The 15,538-nt window shown below is 40.2% G+C and overlaps 2 protein-coding genes across 4 annotated transcripts in view; both read right to left on the bottom strand.

Moving 5' to 3' along the window:
* ZNF615 (zinc finger protein 615) overlaps window positions 1-9,477 on the bottom strand; it is a 42,963-nt gene extending 33,486 nt beyond the window's left edge. The window contains exons 1-4 of one of the 3 annotated variants that reach the window (XM_027079209.1): window positions 8,595-9,477; window positions 3,683-3,864; window positions 3,127-3,336; window positions 251-377 (exon numbers count right to left, since the gene is read on the bottom strand). In XM_027079209.1, coding sequence (XP_026935010.1) covers window positions 251-377; window positions 3,127-3,141 — 142 coding nt within the window. In that variant the 5' untranslated portion in view covers window positions 3,142-3,336; window positions 3,683-3,864; window positions 8,595-9,477. Of the gene's footprint in view, window positions 1-250; window positions 414-3,126; window positions 3,337-3,682; window positions 3,865-8,460; window positions 8,520-8,594 lie in introns of those variants that run through there. The other 2 variants (XM_027079208.1, XM_027079207.1) reach the window with 2 other exon arrangements.
* Window positions 9,478-12,000: 2,523 nt separating this feature from the next.
* The window catches only part of ZNF432 (zinc finger protein 432), a 42,049-nt gene continuing 38,511 nt past the window's right edge, over window positions 12,001-15,538 (bottom strand). Inside the window, 2 exon segments of the mRNA XM_027079253.1 lie at window positions 12,001-13,842; window positions 13,844-14,697. Of these exon segments, the coding sequence (XP_026935054.1) occupies window positions 13,767-13,842; window positions 13,844-14,697 (930 nt within the window). The 3' untranslated portion in view covers window positions 12,001-13,766.

Here is a 15,538-nt window from a genome sequence, read left to right as displayed (position 1 = left end):
CATACCGAACTGGGCTGGGATACGGCAGGAAGGGATAATGGTACATGGAGGGAATAAACAGGTTTCACATCTGTAACCTCAAGGCTTTTCTCTCAGGAGAGGGGCTATTATACCCTCTAGTCTGGGGCAAGAGAAGGATCTGAGACTCGACCATTGCAGAGGAATGCAGTTAGTCTGAAGAGTTAAGAGGCTGAGAATGGAACGGCCACTGACAGGCACCCTCTGAGGGACCCAGGGGAGCCATCCTCACCTATGGACAGCAGGTTGCTATAGTTCTCCAGCATCACATCCCGGTACAGGTCCTTCTGATCAGGGTCCAGGAGCTGCCACTCCTCCCATGTGAACTTCATAGCCACGTCGTCATACGTCAGGGATTCCTGTCATAACACAGTCACGTTTGGCCAAGTGATGTTCTTTGGGTGACATGGAAAAATGTAAAGGAAATTATTCTGTTCACTTTTGCCATATAGGAAATTGGTGGGGTTTTTACTTCTTATGCTGTGATAAAATAAGAATCCTAGTAAAATACTATGTTATGGTACAGTCTTCCAGATGGAATAGATGCGTAAGGCAGGGTTAAAAATGCCAAGCTTCTCATCATGGCTTGGTCTTTCCTGTTACCAGCCCTCATCCAGGAGCTCACTCAGAGTCACCTCGGTAGAACAAAGTCACTCCTGTCACCAAGGAAATGACAAGAGTTTCAGGAGCCCTGTGTCAGGAACAGAGGTCAAAGACCAATATTAGAACAGGAGATGTTCCTAGTGTTCTTTTCACTTAGGGAATCACAAGGGTTTTAGGAGCTCTGTGCCAGGAACAGGGGGCAGAGACCAATACATATTTTCTGATCTCTCACAAGCATTCACTAATATCAAACTATATGCTACTTACAAGTAGATGAAGACAATACATACTAATTTCAGTGGTCAACATACTAAACAAAATAAGAGAAACTGTACAGGAAACTCCCTGGCAGTCCAGTGGTTAGGACTCGGTGCTTTCACTTTCACTGTGGTGGCCCGCGTTCAATGCCTGGTTGGGGAACTAAGATCCCACAAGCCAAGTGGCCAAAAATAAATAAATAAATAAAAGTAAAGAAAGAAAAGAAAAAAAAACTGTACAAAACATGTATAAAGCATAAAAGATTATTAGATGATCAGGAACTTTATTAAATATCCTCTAATAAACCATAATGAAAAAGAATATGAATACATATAACTGAATTACTTTGCTATACACCAGAAACTAACAGAACATTGTAAATCAACTATACTTCAATAAAAAATTTAAAAAACAAAAAAAGAATAAAAAGTCCAAAAAAAAGATTATTAGATGATCAAATTTATAAGAAGACTATTCTTTAAAGAATATATATATATATAGACAGAGACAATGCACATATATGTGTGTATATCATTAGGCGGGGTTAATACCATATTAGATGAAATGAGGAAACAGCTGTAGGAAACACGTTTTTACATTTATAAGAAGAAAGGACAGGGACTTCCCCAATAGCACAGTGGTTAAGAATATGCCTGCCAATGCAGGGGACGCACGTTCGATCCCTGATCCGGGAAGATCTCACATGCTGTGGAGCAACTAAGCCCATGTGCTACAACTACTGAGCCTGTGCTCTACAGCCCGCAAACTACAACTACTGAAGCCCTAGAGCCCGTGCCCCACAACAAAAGAAGCCACCGCAGTGAGAAGCAGGTGCACCGCAATAAAGAGTAGCCCCCACTCGCTGCAACTAGAGAAAGCCTGTGCATGGCAACGAAGACCCAACACAGCCAAAAATAAATAAACAAAAATAAATAAATTTATTCAAAAAGAAAAGAAGTTAGGACAGTCAAGGACTGCAGTTAAGGACCCAGCACATCACCTCTATGGAGAACCGTCAAAGTCCTATGTGAACTTGAGACCCATGTGCCATGAAACATTAACATCCCTCAAGGAACTGGTCTGCTTTTCCCTCACAGTTGATCCCTATGTTATGTGATATAATAAGAAACATGTATTTGGTCTTCAGCCCCAGTTTCTAACACAATTTCTCCTAAACCCTTGGAGTTTTTTAAGTAATAGAAGTACGGGGCATTCTGTGTTATTTATAACAAGTCCCTTTCAAACATACCTGAGTTTATACTAGCAAAGTGAGTCTTGGTGGACCTCTAGAGAGTTTCAGGATGGGGGTTGGTTGCCCAGGGAACAAACCTTGTGATTAGAGGGTTGGAACTTTCAGCCCCACTTCTAGCCCTCCAGGGAGGGGGGAGGGACTGGAAACTGAGCCAATCAACAATGGCCACTGATTTAATCTACCACACCTACCCAATCAGACCTCCATAAAAATCCCCCTAAACTACAGGGCTCAGAGCATTTCCGGGATGGTGAACACATCTAGGTGCTGGGGGTGTGACACTCCTATAGAGGGCATGCAAGGTCCTTGTCCCTTCCCTCACATCTTGCCTAAGTATCTTTCCATTTGGCTCTTCCCAAGCTGTATCCTTCATAATGAACCAGTATAGGTAAGCAAAGTCTTTTCCTGAGTTATGTGAACCGTTGCAGTAAATTATGGAACCTGAGGAAGGGATTTCAGGAACCCCCGATGTGCAGCCAAGTCAGAAGTATAGGTACTGTGGGAAGCCAATACTTGGCATCCAAAGTGAGGGCAGTCCTGTGGGATTGAGCCCTTAAACCTGTGGAGACTGACAGTAAGTGCAGTAGTTAATGTCGTAATTGAATTAAATTGTAGACGCTCAGCTGGTATCTAGAGGTTTGGAGAAGGGATTGTTGGTCTGGAAAGACCCACACATTTGGTGCCAGAAGTGCTGGGAGTAGAAACAGTTTGTAGTACTGCCTATCATGTAACTTATGACTCTTTTGTGATGGCTGTCAGAGACATTAGACACAAATTGACAGCTAATATAACTCACAGGATTTTGCACATCACATGTTATATCCCAATGCGAGTCACAGCATATGAATCCTATGAATAATACGTTCCTGATCTAACTTTACCAAGATTTCTCCAGATCCTGCTAGGATCCATTTAAACTTTTCTACTTAACTGCACGGACTTTTACAGGCAAAGCCACTGGGGAATAAAGAAAGAATAAAGAAACCAAAAGTCACCTGGGCCTGGATCATTTTCTTCTGACTTTGGGAAATGGCGGCAAACTGGGATGCTGTCTTTAGCTCTTCTGGATCAGCTGTAAATTTCTGTTCAAAAATCTCAGTCTCCAATCAAGGATGTCTCCAGAACTGACAGTACTTAAGTCTCAGAGTCTTTTCCTCCTTCTTTCCTTTGATCCCTCTTGTTCCTGGGGAGCCAGCACCTGTGGGCTGAAGAGCAACTTACTCTGAGTGGTACATTCTCTTTCGGCCTAGATGCTGTCAGTGTTGCTGGCCACTCATCTTAAATTAAGGCCCCCAAAGATCGATTGGTCCTTTTAATACGAAGCTTTTACATCTGGGCCAATAAAACACAACATTCCGAATATTTGGGAAGTACATCTTTCTCTTGTAAAGTGGAAGCGGTAAGACTGTGAAAGGGGATGTGGGAAGGAGAACCAGCACAGCACAGTGCCCCACTGGCAGGGAAATCCACAGGTAGATCAACTTTAGGAAAGAGGACACACAGACAGGATATACACATTTTTCTTCTTTTAAACCACGTGCGTCCACGTACCTCTTCAGAAGTCTTTTTACATCCCAGGGTTCGCACACTCAAATTTGAAGAACATCATGTTAAGCAAACAAGAAGCACCGTCACGTAATTTCTCATTACCATCCACTTCTTGATCCTCGATAAGAGTATTATAAGCATAAACCTATAAAGGATACTCAGCGAAAAATCCTTTAGGAATAAAACTGAAATAAAAACATTTTCAGGGGTCGGGGGGGGAGAAGGATAAATTAGGAGTTTGGGATTATCATATACACACAACTATATATAAAACAGATAACCAACAAGGACGTACTGTATACCACAGGGAACTATATTCAATATTTTGTAATAAACTGTAGGAGAAAAGAATCTGAAAAAAAATAGATATATATGTACGTACAACTGAATCACTTTGCTGTACACCTGAAACTAACACAACATTGTAAATCAACTGTACTTCAATTAAAAAAAAACATTTTCAGGCAAAACCAGGGAGAATTCTTCATCAGAAGACCTGTAATACAGCAAATGCACATGTTCTTCAAGCAAAAGGAAAGGGTCCTCCAATGTTAGCAGAGGACCAAGGAATGAAAAGGAACTAAACTGGTAAATAAGCAGTTAAGTCTAAATTAGTACCAGCTGGGAAAATGATCATATCTCAGGAGGTTTTAAAAATATAGACAGTTAATCACCACTTCCCTGGTGGCACAGTGGTTAAGAATCCACCTGCCAATGCATGGGACACAGGTTCGAGCCCTGGTCCGGGAAGATCCCACATGCCGCAGAGCAACTAAGCCTGTGCACCACAACTACTGAGCCCGTGTGCCACAACTACTGGGCTCACGCGGCTAGAGCCTGTGCTGCACAACAAGAGAAACCACCACAGTGAGAAGCCCACGCACTGCAGGAAGAGTAGCCCCCACTCGCCACAACTAGAGAAAGCCCGCGAGTAGCAATGAAGATCCAATGCAGGCAAAATTAATAAATAAATAAATAAATTTAATTTTAAAAAATAGAGTTAAAATTTACCATGATAGCATATAAATTATGAGGTGGGTAAATGAATGAGTGTTCTAAGATCTCTGTATAGATAGAGTATAAACGTACTAATTACAGTAATACTTTGACAAATAAAGGCTGTATATTATTTGTAATCTCTGGTGTCAGAATAAAACTAATAACTTTTAAAAACATACATAATTTCTATGTTAAAAGAGACAGAAAATGTAATGTACATGGCTTCTGTGGTAATTACTCAACTCTACCATTGTAGCTCAAAAGCAGTCATACTTTTGGACTTCCCTGGTGGTCCAGTGGTTATTAGTCCATGCTTCCACTGCAGGGGGCATGGGTTCCATCCCTGGATGGGCAAGTTCCACATGCCAAGCAATGTGACCAAAAAACAGCCATATTTAAAAAACAAAAAAATAAGTGTGCTAGGTTCCAATAAAACTTTATTAACAAAAACAGGCACTGGGCCAGAGTTAATCCATGGGCTCCAGGTGTCCAACCCTGAACTGGAGCAGAAAAGCCATATGATCATCTAAATCAAGAGTCAGTAACAGACTCTCCAGGGCCTGGACCACCTGTTATTACAAATCAAGGTTTATGGGAACACAGCCAGACGCATCTGTTGACTATTGTCTTAGGCTGTTTTTACACTATAATAGCAGGGTTGAGAATCTGAGTTTGGATACATTGCCCACTGCAATGCAATTTGAAAAAATAATAATAAAAGGTGAGTTTTGAATATAAGGAGAGGCAAATTGTATTTGCCTAATATGTCTATACCTCTGTTTAGTCAGGAGGCTGGTTACAAAATTAAAATGGAAAAATTCTATACGATTCAAAGGACACACAGGTCAAGTGTCTGTTTAAAAAGAACGTTTCCTGGGAATAATTTAACATTCAAGCGAAAATGATCAATGAAACTATCAACTGGTAACCTAAAAATCCATTTCTAAGAATCTCTGAAAGGGAAATATTGGCAAAGGTGTGATATTTGACAGGTCATTTTTACTTTCTTCACTATATTTTCATAAGAGCATGTATATTTTAAAAATCAGAGAGGGGACTTCTCTGGTGGTCCAGTGGTAAAGATTCCGCCTTCCAATGCAGGGGATGTAGAGTCAATCCCTGGTCAGAGAACTAAGATCCCACATGTCGCGGAGCAACTAAACCGGCGCGCCACAACTACTGAGCTCGTGCACCTCAACTAGAGTACGCGTGCCACAGACTGCAGAGCCCAGGCGCCCTGGAGCCTGCGCACCACAACTAGAGAAAAACCGCAGGCCGCAACTAGAGAGAATCCTGCACGCTGCAACGAAGAGCCTGCGCCACAACTAAGACCTGATGCAGCCAAAAAAGAAGAAAAAAAAAAAAAATCAGAGAAATATCAGGATTCTACACTTTAAATAAAATTGCTGTAGCATGGTCATTAATATAAGTTCATGGCTTTCGAAGTTTTATTTCCAAAAAAATAGAGAGGGAAAACAAGAAGGAAAGCAGGGAGAGAGAAAATGAGTTATAAATACAAATTTTACAAAACACAAAGCCACAAATATGGGGAAATTAGCAGCTTTTTTACTCAGATATGCTATGCATCTGCCATCACAGTTCATTATTTAAGGTATTTTGAATCTTCAAAATAACTCTAAGGGAGAGATTTTAATCGCTTTTCTTTTCTTTTTTTCTAAGACGGAAACAGACAAGAGGTCACACAAACTGCACAATGAGCAGGAGGCAGAATTTGGATTGAAAAACCAGATTCATCTCGCTCCGAAATTAATTTTCACTCCACACCAGGCCAAAATTATTTGTAAATAAGATGTCTGTTCATTACATAAAGAAAGGAAACAAGTAAAAGGCTGTTAGTAGAACTTTAATCATGTGATTGAATAAGTATTTAAAGTAATGGTAGAGGTCTGCAACTTACTTGGAAATATACCAAAACCAACAACAACAAAAGACTGATACATGAACAGAAGGATGGACAGAGGGTTAGGTAACTAACTGGTAGAGCAAGTCTAGTACTATTAATAATAAAACCTAAGTGGTAGGTACATGGGTGGTTAATATAAAATCCTTTCAATATTTCTGTATGTTTGAAAATTTTCACACTAAAATGTTGGGTGGAAAGAAAGATGTTGTAGATTTAAGAATTTAGTAAGATGACCAAACATAAATATTTAAAGTTATGGGCTTCCCTGGTGGCGCAGTGGTTGGGGGTCCGCCTGCCGATGCGGGGTAGGCGGGTTCGTGCCCCGGTCTGGGAAGGTCCGGGAAGATCCCACATGCCGCGGAGCGGCTGGGCCCGTGAGCCATGGCCGCTGGGCCTGCGCGTCCGGAGCCTGTGCTCCGCGGCAGTGAGAGGCCGGCGTACCGCCAAAAAAAAAAAAAAAAAAAAAAAGTTAGTTGCTGGGGGGCGTGGGGAGAGGTTAAATTAGGAGGATGGGATTAACACACACACACTACTGTATGTAATATAGATAAGCAACAAGGACCTACTGTATAGCACAGGGAGCTATACTCAGTATTTTGTAATAACCTAGAAGGGAAAAGAATCTGAAAAAGATATCTATATATACATATATAACTGAATCAATGTGCTGCACACGTGAAACACGATATTGTATATCAACTATACTTCAATTTTTTAAAAATCAGCCAAAAATAAATGAATAAATAAAGTCAACTGCTCTTTTATGTTGTAAAAAATTATAAGGAAACGGGAGTTAGCAAATAATAATACGTTTACAATTGCAATAAAAATAAGTAGTCTAGGCTGGAGATGAAAGGCAAGGGAACAAATCCATAGGTAAATGCATAATCATAAAATGTTCCAAAAAATGACACCTAAGTATTTTAAATATTTCACCTCTATATAGATGTATGCAATCACTGAATATAAACCTACTTATAATACCACCAGTTCACGCATTTAAAATAATTTGTAAATCTATATTCCATGAAATAAAGTGAAAGAGAAAATCATAGTACCATTTACACAATTTATCTGAATTATGAATATTAAGGCCATAATATAAACGCCTAAAACTGAAATACACTAAAATTTTATAAGCATTTTCCTTTGGGAACAGAACTCACGGTGACAGAGATGTTATTTTACTGGTTTTAGACAGAATCTGAAAAGAAATATCCAAGAGGAATGTGCAGGAGTCTTGTAGGACAAAGGATAAAAGCTGCATCTTACATATCGTAAAACATACTGCTATTAGATATTCATCTGGTGGATCTCTGGATCATTCATCTCGCCCAAAACCTTTATTTCTGAGAGTTTAAGAGTAAGGGGTGATGTTGGGTGCCAAAGAGGATTTTAAAACTAGTGGTGAAGAAAGGACTCGGACCGACCTAAACGGCAGAAGGGTAACGTTAATGTCCATCACATCTGTTACAGAGGCCGAGGTTGGAGCTCAAAACACGCAACACGCAGCGGCCAAAGTACTCGGGCCTCCAAAGTATCAGCCCATACACGCATCTGTACCCCAAACGATTACTACCACCACCCGGGTTAATCTCAGAGACTCCCGTCCATTAACCCCGAAACAGATACTCCATCTTTTAGCCCCAAACAAAACCCGAACCATAAACAGCATTCACTGAAAAACACCACTCTCCAGTTCGCAGTCACTGAGCCCTACAGAGAGTAAACGGCAAAGACCCCAACACGTGCCCTCGCGACTAAATCGCTGACCTCTAGGGATCTTTAACCACTAACCACAAGAGAATCTCCTGACTGAAGCCAGAAGTACCCCAACCACACATACACTGTTACCCACACTTTAGGACTCCCCTGGAAAAGAACACGCATTCACGCTGTCCTCCCGCTTGTATTCCACACGCATCACCCAACGCGGACGCTGACAGGCCCGCCGTCCCTCCCCACTGTACACGAAGAGACCCAGCCACTAACTTGACTTCCTCCAGGGACGATCGCGACCCATCCACGGCTGAACTTACTTCGCGGAACTTCGTCGCTTCCCTCATCACCGCGGTACGGTGGCCAACGAGGGTCTGAGACGTTTCTGCCGCAAAAAGACAACTGAATTTCCGACTTCTCTTCAGAGGTAACTTGGCCGCGCCCTCTAGCGTGGCCCAGTGGGCGCGGCCATGTTTGGGCATCGGGCGTCTGAAGAGCGAAGAGCCCCGTTTTGCGCTCGTCCGCGGGGAAGACTGGGAAGACGGAAGGTCACCGAAACTGTCAATTCTGGGGCACCTGAACCCTTAATAAAAAAGGACATATGCGCATAAGCTCGAGCTTGCAGCAAACAAGAAAGGCATGGGGGTAAATCCCTTTCTGCGAGCTGGCAAGAAAATTTAAATGGCAGTGAGGTTGATCCACTTTGTACGGAAGTTAGGAAACGGCCCAGTGGGGGCAGCCATCTTACAGGAAGTGGAGGAATCCGTACAGCACAACTCGCGTTTGGGAAAAGGTGAACCGTCCGGTAGAGGATATCTGGGCCAAGATTCTAGAGAAATTGGCCTGAAGGGACTTTTGAACGGCACAGGGCTTGGAGAAGCTCTGACGTTACAGGGATGGCGGCCATAGGTTAGGAAATACAAACAGCTGGAACGTGCTAAAGCTGTTCGTATGTATGGGGGAAAGGCCATTGAAGGTGGGCCCAATGTGAAGGGCGGTACCTATGACAGAGGGGGGAAGCTTTCCCTTTGGGGTCCAAAGACAAATGCAGGGCTCAGAAGACCAAGGGTCAAAAATTAGGGAAATATGACTTCAAGGAGAATAAAATGTTGTGTAAAAAAAAGAGAGTAATCATGTTACACTACGTGAGTCAGTTGCAAATAGCATTACAAAGTCATAGTAATGTAACACCGTAACTGTGGTTCCAAATAAACCCGTTGGAAGAATGGAGGAAAAGGAAAGGAAATGCCGTGTGTGTGTGTGTGTGTGTGTGTGTGTGTGTGTGTGTGTGTGAGATAGATATGAGTGTATTGAAACAGAAATGTCTAAACTACTCCAGACTCAAGGGATCATTTTACATTCCCACCATCGATATATGAGATCCACTTTCTCTGATTCCTCACTAGGATTTGTTATAAAGAGATTTTAAAAGGAATAAGAAAAAGATGACCAACCTAAAATTTTTTTTTACTTTTTAAATATTTTTTAATTTTTGGCTGCGTTGGGTCTTCGTTGCTGCGCGCAGGCTTTCTTCTACTTGTGGCGAGTGGGGGCTGCTCTTCATTGCGGTGCGCTGGCTTCTCATTGCAGTGGCTCCTCTTGTTGTGAATCACAGGCTCTAGGTGTGCGGACTTCAGTAGTTGCCGCGCGTGGGCTTGGTAGCTGTGGCTGGCAGGCTCTAGAGCGCAGGCTCAGTAGCTGTGGCGCATGGGCTTAGCTGCTCTGCGGCATGTGGGATCTTCCAGGACCAGGGCTTGAACCCATGTTCCCTGCATTGGCAGGAGGATTCTTAACCACTGCGCCACTGGCCTGGGGAAGTCCAGGCCAACCTAAAAATTTTAATAGCTAAATAATATACTGGCCACTTATTTTTAAAAATCGCAATACTTAATTTTTATAATATCAGTCTTACTAATATTCAAATTCATTGAAGAGTGAATGATGAATAATATTCATTCTATTGGATTTCATCTCTCATCTGCACAGTAGATAAGAGGTGTCCACCACATACAGCTTTGAATGAATTGATGTTATTATCAAGCTTGTCATAGTTCTAGTTCAAAAAATGCACACCAATAAATTTTAGGTGCTAGACGTTTGGTATGTTTTTTAGGGGGGCAGGATTGAGTCTAGAGTATAAAAATTAATAAAATGTTTTTGGAGTACAACTTGCAATTACCCAATTTAAACTTTTGTCTTAGAGCCACCAATCAATTTTAAGAATTGAAATTCAGTAGAAATTATTTTTGTGAGAACAAACATGTACAAGGATATTCATGGCATCAATTTTGACAATTTTAAGGAAATAAATAATCTTGTGATTGTTACAAAAACTTATTGCATCTTGCATTCACACCTCTGGATAGTGCTCCTGCACAGTAACTGTGACCAATGTGTCCAATGGGATAATAGCAAGCTTGACACCGAGGATAGAAATAGACTTGCCCACTGAGGTATGTTCTGTTTGTCTCTTGGAGCTCTTCTGACACATTGTAATACAGCCCAGGTTAGCCTTGGGATGAGAGACTATGTGAAAAGTGGCCTCAACCATTCCAGGGGAGGCTCAGATACATCAAAAAAGCCACCTAGAGCATGTAGCCCCCAGTCAGGACAGCGTACACCAGACAGTCCAACCGTCAACCCACATAACAATTAATATTTATTATAATTAATGTTTGTTGTCTTTAGACATTAAGTTTTAGAGAGGTAGGTTTGTAATGCAGTCAAAGGTAACTAATACCAATATGACTGTACATTAGTAGGTGATGGGTTAAATAAATCATGGGATGTCTCTTCATAAACACTATGGAGACATAAAAAGAGTGAAGATTGTTATTGGTACAGCTACTATGAAAAACAGTATACAGGTTCCTCAAAAAATTAAAAATAGAAGTACCATATGATTCAGCAAGTCTACTCTTGGGTATATATATCCAGAAAAAAAAGAAAACTCTAATTTTTTTTGAAAACTCTAATTTTAAAAGATAACGTGCAGCCCAAATGTTCACAGCAGCACTATTTACAATAGCCATGACATGGAAAGCCTAAATGTCTATTGACAGATGAATGGATAAAGAAAACGTGGTATTTATGCAATGGAATATTATCCAACCATAAAAAGAAGGAAATCTTGCCATTTGCGACATTGAGGGCATTTTGCTAAGTGAAATACATCAGGCCAAGAAAGACGAATATTGTATGATCTCTCTTATTTGTAGAATCCAGAACCCCCCAAACTTGTAGATAATAAAGAACAGATTGTGGTTGCCAGAGGCTGGAACGGGGTGGAATAGTGGAAATTGTGAAGGTGGTCAAAAGGTACAAATTTCCAGTTATAAGTAAGTCCAAAAATGATGATGATAATGATAATAACAATAACAGCGTTGTTAGCCATGAGGGAAATGCAGGTTAAGCTCAAGATCAGATACGACCACAAACCTAATAGAATGAGTAATGTAAGATAGGACAATACCAAGTGCTGACAAGGATGAAGAGCAATTGAATCTTTCATCTATTGCTAGTAGACTGGCTAAAATAAAACATACTGAAAATACCAAGTGCTGGAGAGGATGTGGAACAAGTGGATTTCATATACTGCTGGTGAGAATGTCGAATGGTATAGCCACTCTGGAAGAGAGTTTGGTAGTTCCCTTTAAAGCTAAACACAACTTACCATATGTCCTAATAAGCACACACCTGAATATTTATTATAGAGGAATGAAAATTTATGTTCACACAAAACCCCAGATGCCAATTTACAGCATCTTTCCCTATAACAGTTGAAACCAGGAAACAAAACAAACTTCTCTGAAGAGTGAATTGATAAACTAATACATCCAGTATGTATACTACTCACTAATAAAAATAAAACAATACAACTCAAATAAGTCTTAATGGCAATTTGCTGAGGGACCAAAAAAAAAAAACCAAAAAGCTTACATGTTCCTCATTAATAAGAAATTGTAAATTTGTATAAATAAATATAACTTATTTATATAAAATCCAGTTATAAAAATTGTTTTGATAACATTCATAAATGACAAAATTATATTGATGGAAAACAGACAAGTGGTTACCAGAGGTAGGTTTGGATAGAGGACGTGAGCATAAAAAGGTAGCATGAGGGTGTCTGTGTTGATAAAACAGTTGTACGTCCTGGAGATGACAGTTACAATGAAATCTATATATGTAATAAAGCACCTTAGAATTACCAAAAAAATGATTAAAAAATTCATGTAAAATCTAGTGGAATCTAAACTCCAAAGGTTAGGAGTTAACAGTATACTACCAATATCATTTTTCTGGGTTCAATATTAAAATATGGTTACATAAAATGTTTTTACTAGAAGAAGTTGCAGAAAGGATACTAGGGAATTCTCTGGACTACTTTTGCATTTTCTTATAAGTTAAAATGATTTCAAATTATAAATTTTATAAAAATAACTTTGAAGGTGGTTTTGTAAACTATTTGGTCATATTTATAAACATAGTTAAGCAAGTGCAAGTACATGTTCATATTCAGTTTCCTTTCAAAGAAGTTCAGTATGCTAAATTTACAATTATGTTTATAGCTGAAGAAAAGTAAGAGCTAATCACATATGAGGGTAGGCATAGAACACTCTTGCATCATATATAACAATAAAAATCAGTGATGAGAAAAGCAGACTTCTTTTTAAAACTATGGAATTACTGACAAGGCCAGAAAGGATAGTCAGGTGCATTATCTGATATATGATGAGGTTAGATTTGTAACAAAAAGCACTCAAACATTTATCATTTTCACAGAACTTCATTCCTTTTTAAGTCCTCTGATATTTAACTAAAGATGCTCTATCTTTAGCATGTTCATAAAGGTTTTAATTTCTATATGATTTCCTGACAAATGATGAGGCAGAATGTATGACTGAAATCCTGCCATATATACTATCCTCTTAAAAGTTTTTCTCCAGTGTGAACTCTGACACTCACTGAGGTCTTCTTTCTGGGGGAAAGACATTCCCGTGGTCATCATATCTCCTTTTTTTTTTTTTTAAATCATATTTCTATGAACAATGAACTCACTGATGATCAATGAAGATCCCTGATAAGAAAGTCTGTCTTCCCACTGAAGACTTTCCTAGTCTCTGCATTCACAGAATTTGTCAGAGAATATAGAGTATATACTTTTCAGACATATAATGAAGTCAGAAAGTTTTGCCCAAGGCATCTCTGCACTGAATGTATCAGAGTTTTTCCAACATGTTTTCATTGACAGAAAATGTGAGGTAAGGATCACTAAAGGCACTACCACATTCACTATATTCACCAGGTTTATCTCCTGCGCAAATCCTTTCATCTCCTCAGGGCACACATCTGGTAACAGGTAGTACTGTTCTGCTCTGCTAGAAACACTGGTGTTTAAACAAAGTCTTAGCTGCCACAGAAGGCATTTCTCCAGTCACTGCATTAATGGGGCTCTTGTTCAATCGTAAGTAATGAGCTGTGACTCTCTGTTAAAGGAATTTCCAACTTGACCGAATCTACTCATTTCTCTTATGTGCATTTTCTTATGTTTAACAAGGTTTGACAAGTGGGAGAAGGCTTTCTCACAATCACTGCATCCATATGGTCTTTCTCCTGTGTGAGTTCTTTGATGTACATTGAGTACTGACTTCGTGGTGAAGGCTTTTCCACATTCACTGCACTCATAGGGTTTCTCTCCTGTGTGAATTCTCTGATGGGTAATGAGACCATACTTGTGGGAATAGGATTTTCCACACTCAGTACATACAAAGGGCGTCTTTCCTGTATGACACCTCTCATGTTGTATGAGGCATATCTTCTGGCTGAAGGCTTTACCACACTCATTGCATTCATAGGGTTTCTCTCCCGTGTGAGTTCGCTGATGTATAACAAGAGTGCGCTTTGTGGTGAAGCCTTTCCCGCATTCATTACATAGGTAAGATTTCTCTCCCGTGTGAGTTCGCTGATGTATAATGAGAGTGCGTTTCACAGTGAAGCCTTTCCCACATTCACTGCATATGTAAGATTTCTCCCCTGTATGAGATCGCTGATGTACGATGAGATTACTCTTCACGGTGAAGCCTTTCCCACATTCACTGCACAAATATGGTTTCTCTCCAGTATGAGTTCGCTGGTGTACAACAAGATAGCGCTTCATGGTGAAGCCTTTCGCACACTCACTGCATACATAGGGTTTCTCCCCTGTGTGAGTGCGCTGATGCACAATGAGATTGCTCTTCACAGTGAAGCCTTTTCCACATTCACTGCACACATAAGGTTTCTCTCCACTGTGAGTTCGCTGATGTGCAATCAGATAGCGCCTCACTGTGAAGCCTTTTCCACACTCACTGCACATATAAGATTTCTCTCCTGTTTGGGTTTGCTGATGTACAGTGGGACTGCTCTTCACAGTAGAGACTTTTCTGCATCCACTGGTTAAATGGGGTTTGTCTCGTGTTTGAGGTTTCTGATGTTTAGTGAACATGACATTTCTGGAGAAGGATTTCTCACACAGATCACACTGATGGAGTTTGTCTCCTATATGAATGCTCTCCTGAGAAATAAGCTGAGATTTCCTGATGCATGTTTTCTCACTTCCAACGCAGGCCTGGGATTTCTCTATTTTGTGAGTCCTCTGATGCTTAAGGACTTGGAACTTGGCAATGATGTGTTTTATACTTTCAGGAAATTCAATTCCAGAATACAACTGTTCACGATCACCATGTAGAAAGAATTTCTTATCTCCATTAAACTCCACAGGGTTCTTTATTTCATATCTTCTCTTCTGGTTAACTAAACATAAGCTTGATTTCCAAGCTTTTTTACATAAGTCAAACGTATGATTTTGTGTTAGGGCTAAACGAGTTTTGCTCAGATGAACACTCTTTCTAAATGCATTCTGTTCACTGTATTGTTGCAGGCTCTTTGGAAATCTTTGGTCTTGAGAGTGCTCTGGCAGATGACTGTCAACTTTCCTGATTCCTAGGAAAAATGGAATGAAAGTGCTTAAAAGATGATATATAGTGGGGGGATTGGATTTTTATTGTCTACCATATGATCCCAGTACAAAATTATAAAGATGTAAGAGGAAATAAATATCAGATCCAAGAAGAGACAAGGAATATATTTAAAGCTAAATACCCACAAAGAAAGAGTGCTCATCTGGGGAGATGAATATATGGAGCAGCTGTTGTGGGGGCCTCGGTCACCATCAC

This window comes from Aethalodelphis obliquidens, unplaced genomic scaffold, assembly GCF_003676395.1.
Source record: "Aethalodelphis obliquidens isolate GAN/ISIS:26980383/991018 unplaced genomic scaffold, ASM367639v1 scaffold43, whole genome shotgun sequence".
Taxonomy (NCBI): domain Eukaryota; kingdom Metazoa; phylum Chordata; class Mammalia; order Artiodactyla; family Delphinidae; genus Aethalodelphis; species Aethalodelphis obliquidens.
Note: the sequence above shows the minus strand (reverse complement) of the source record. Positions and strands in the feature narration are given on the sequence as shown.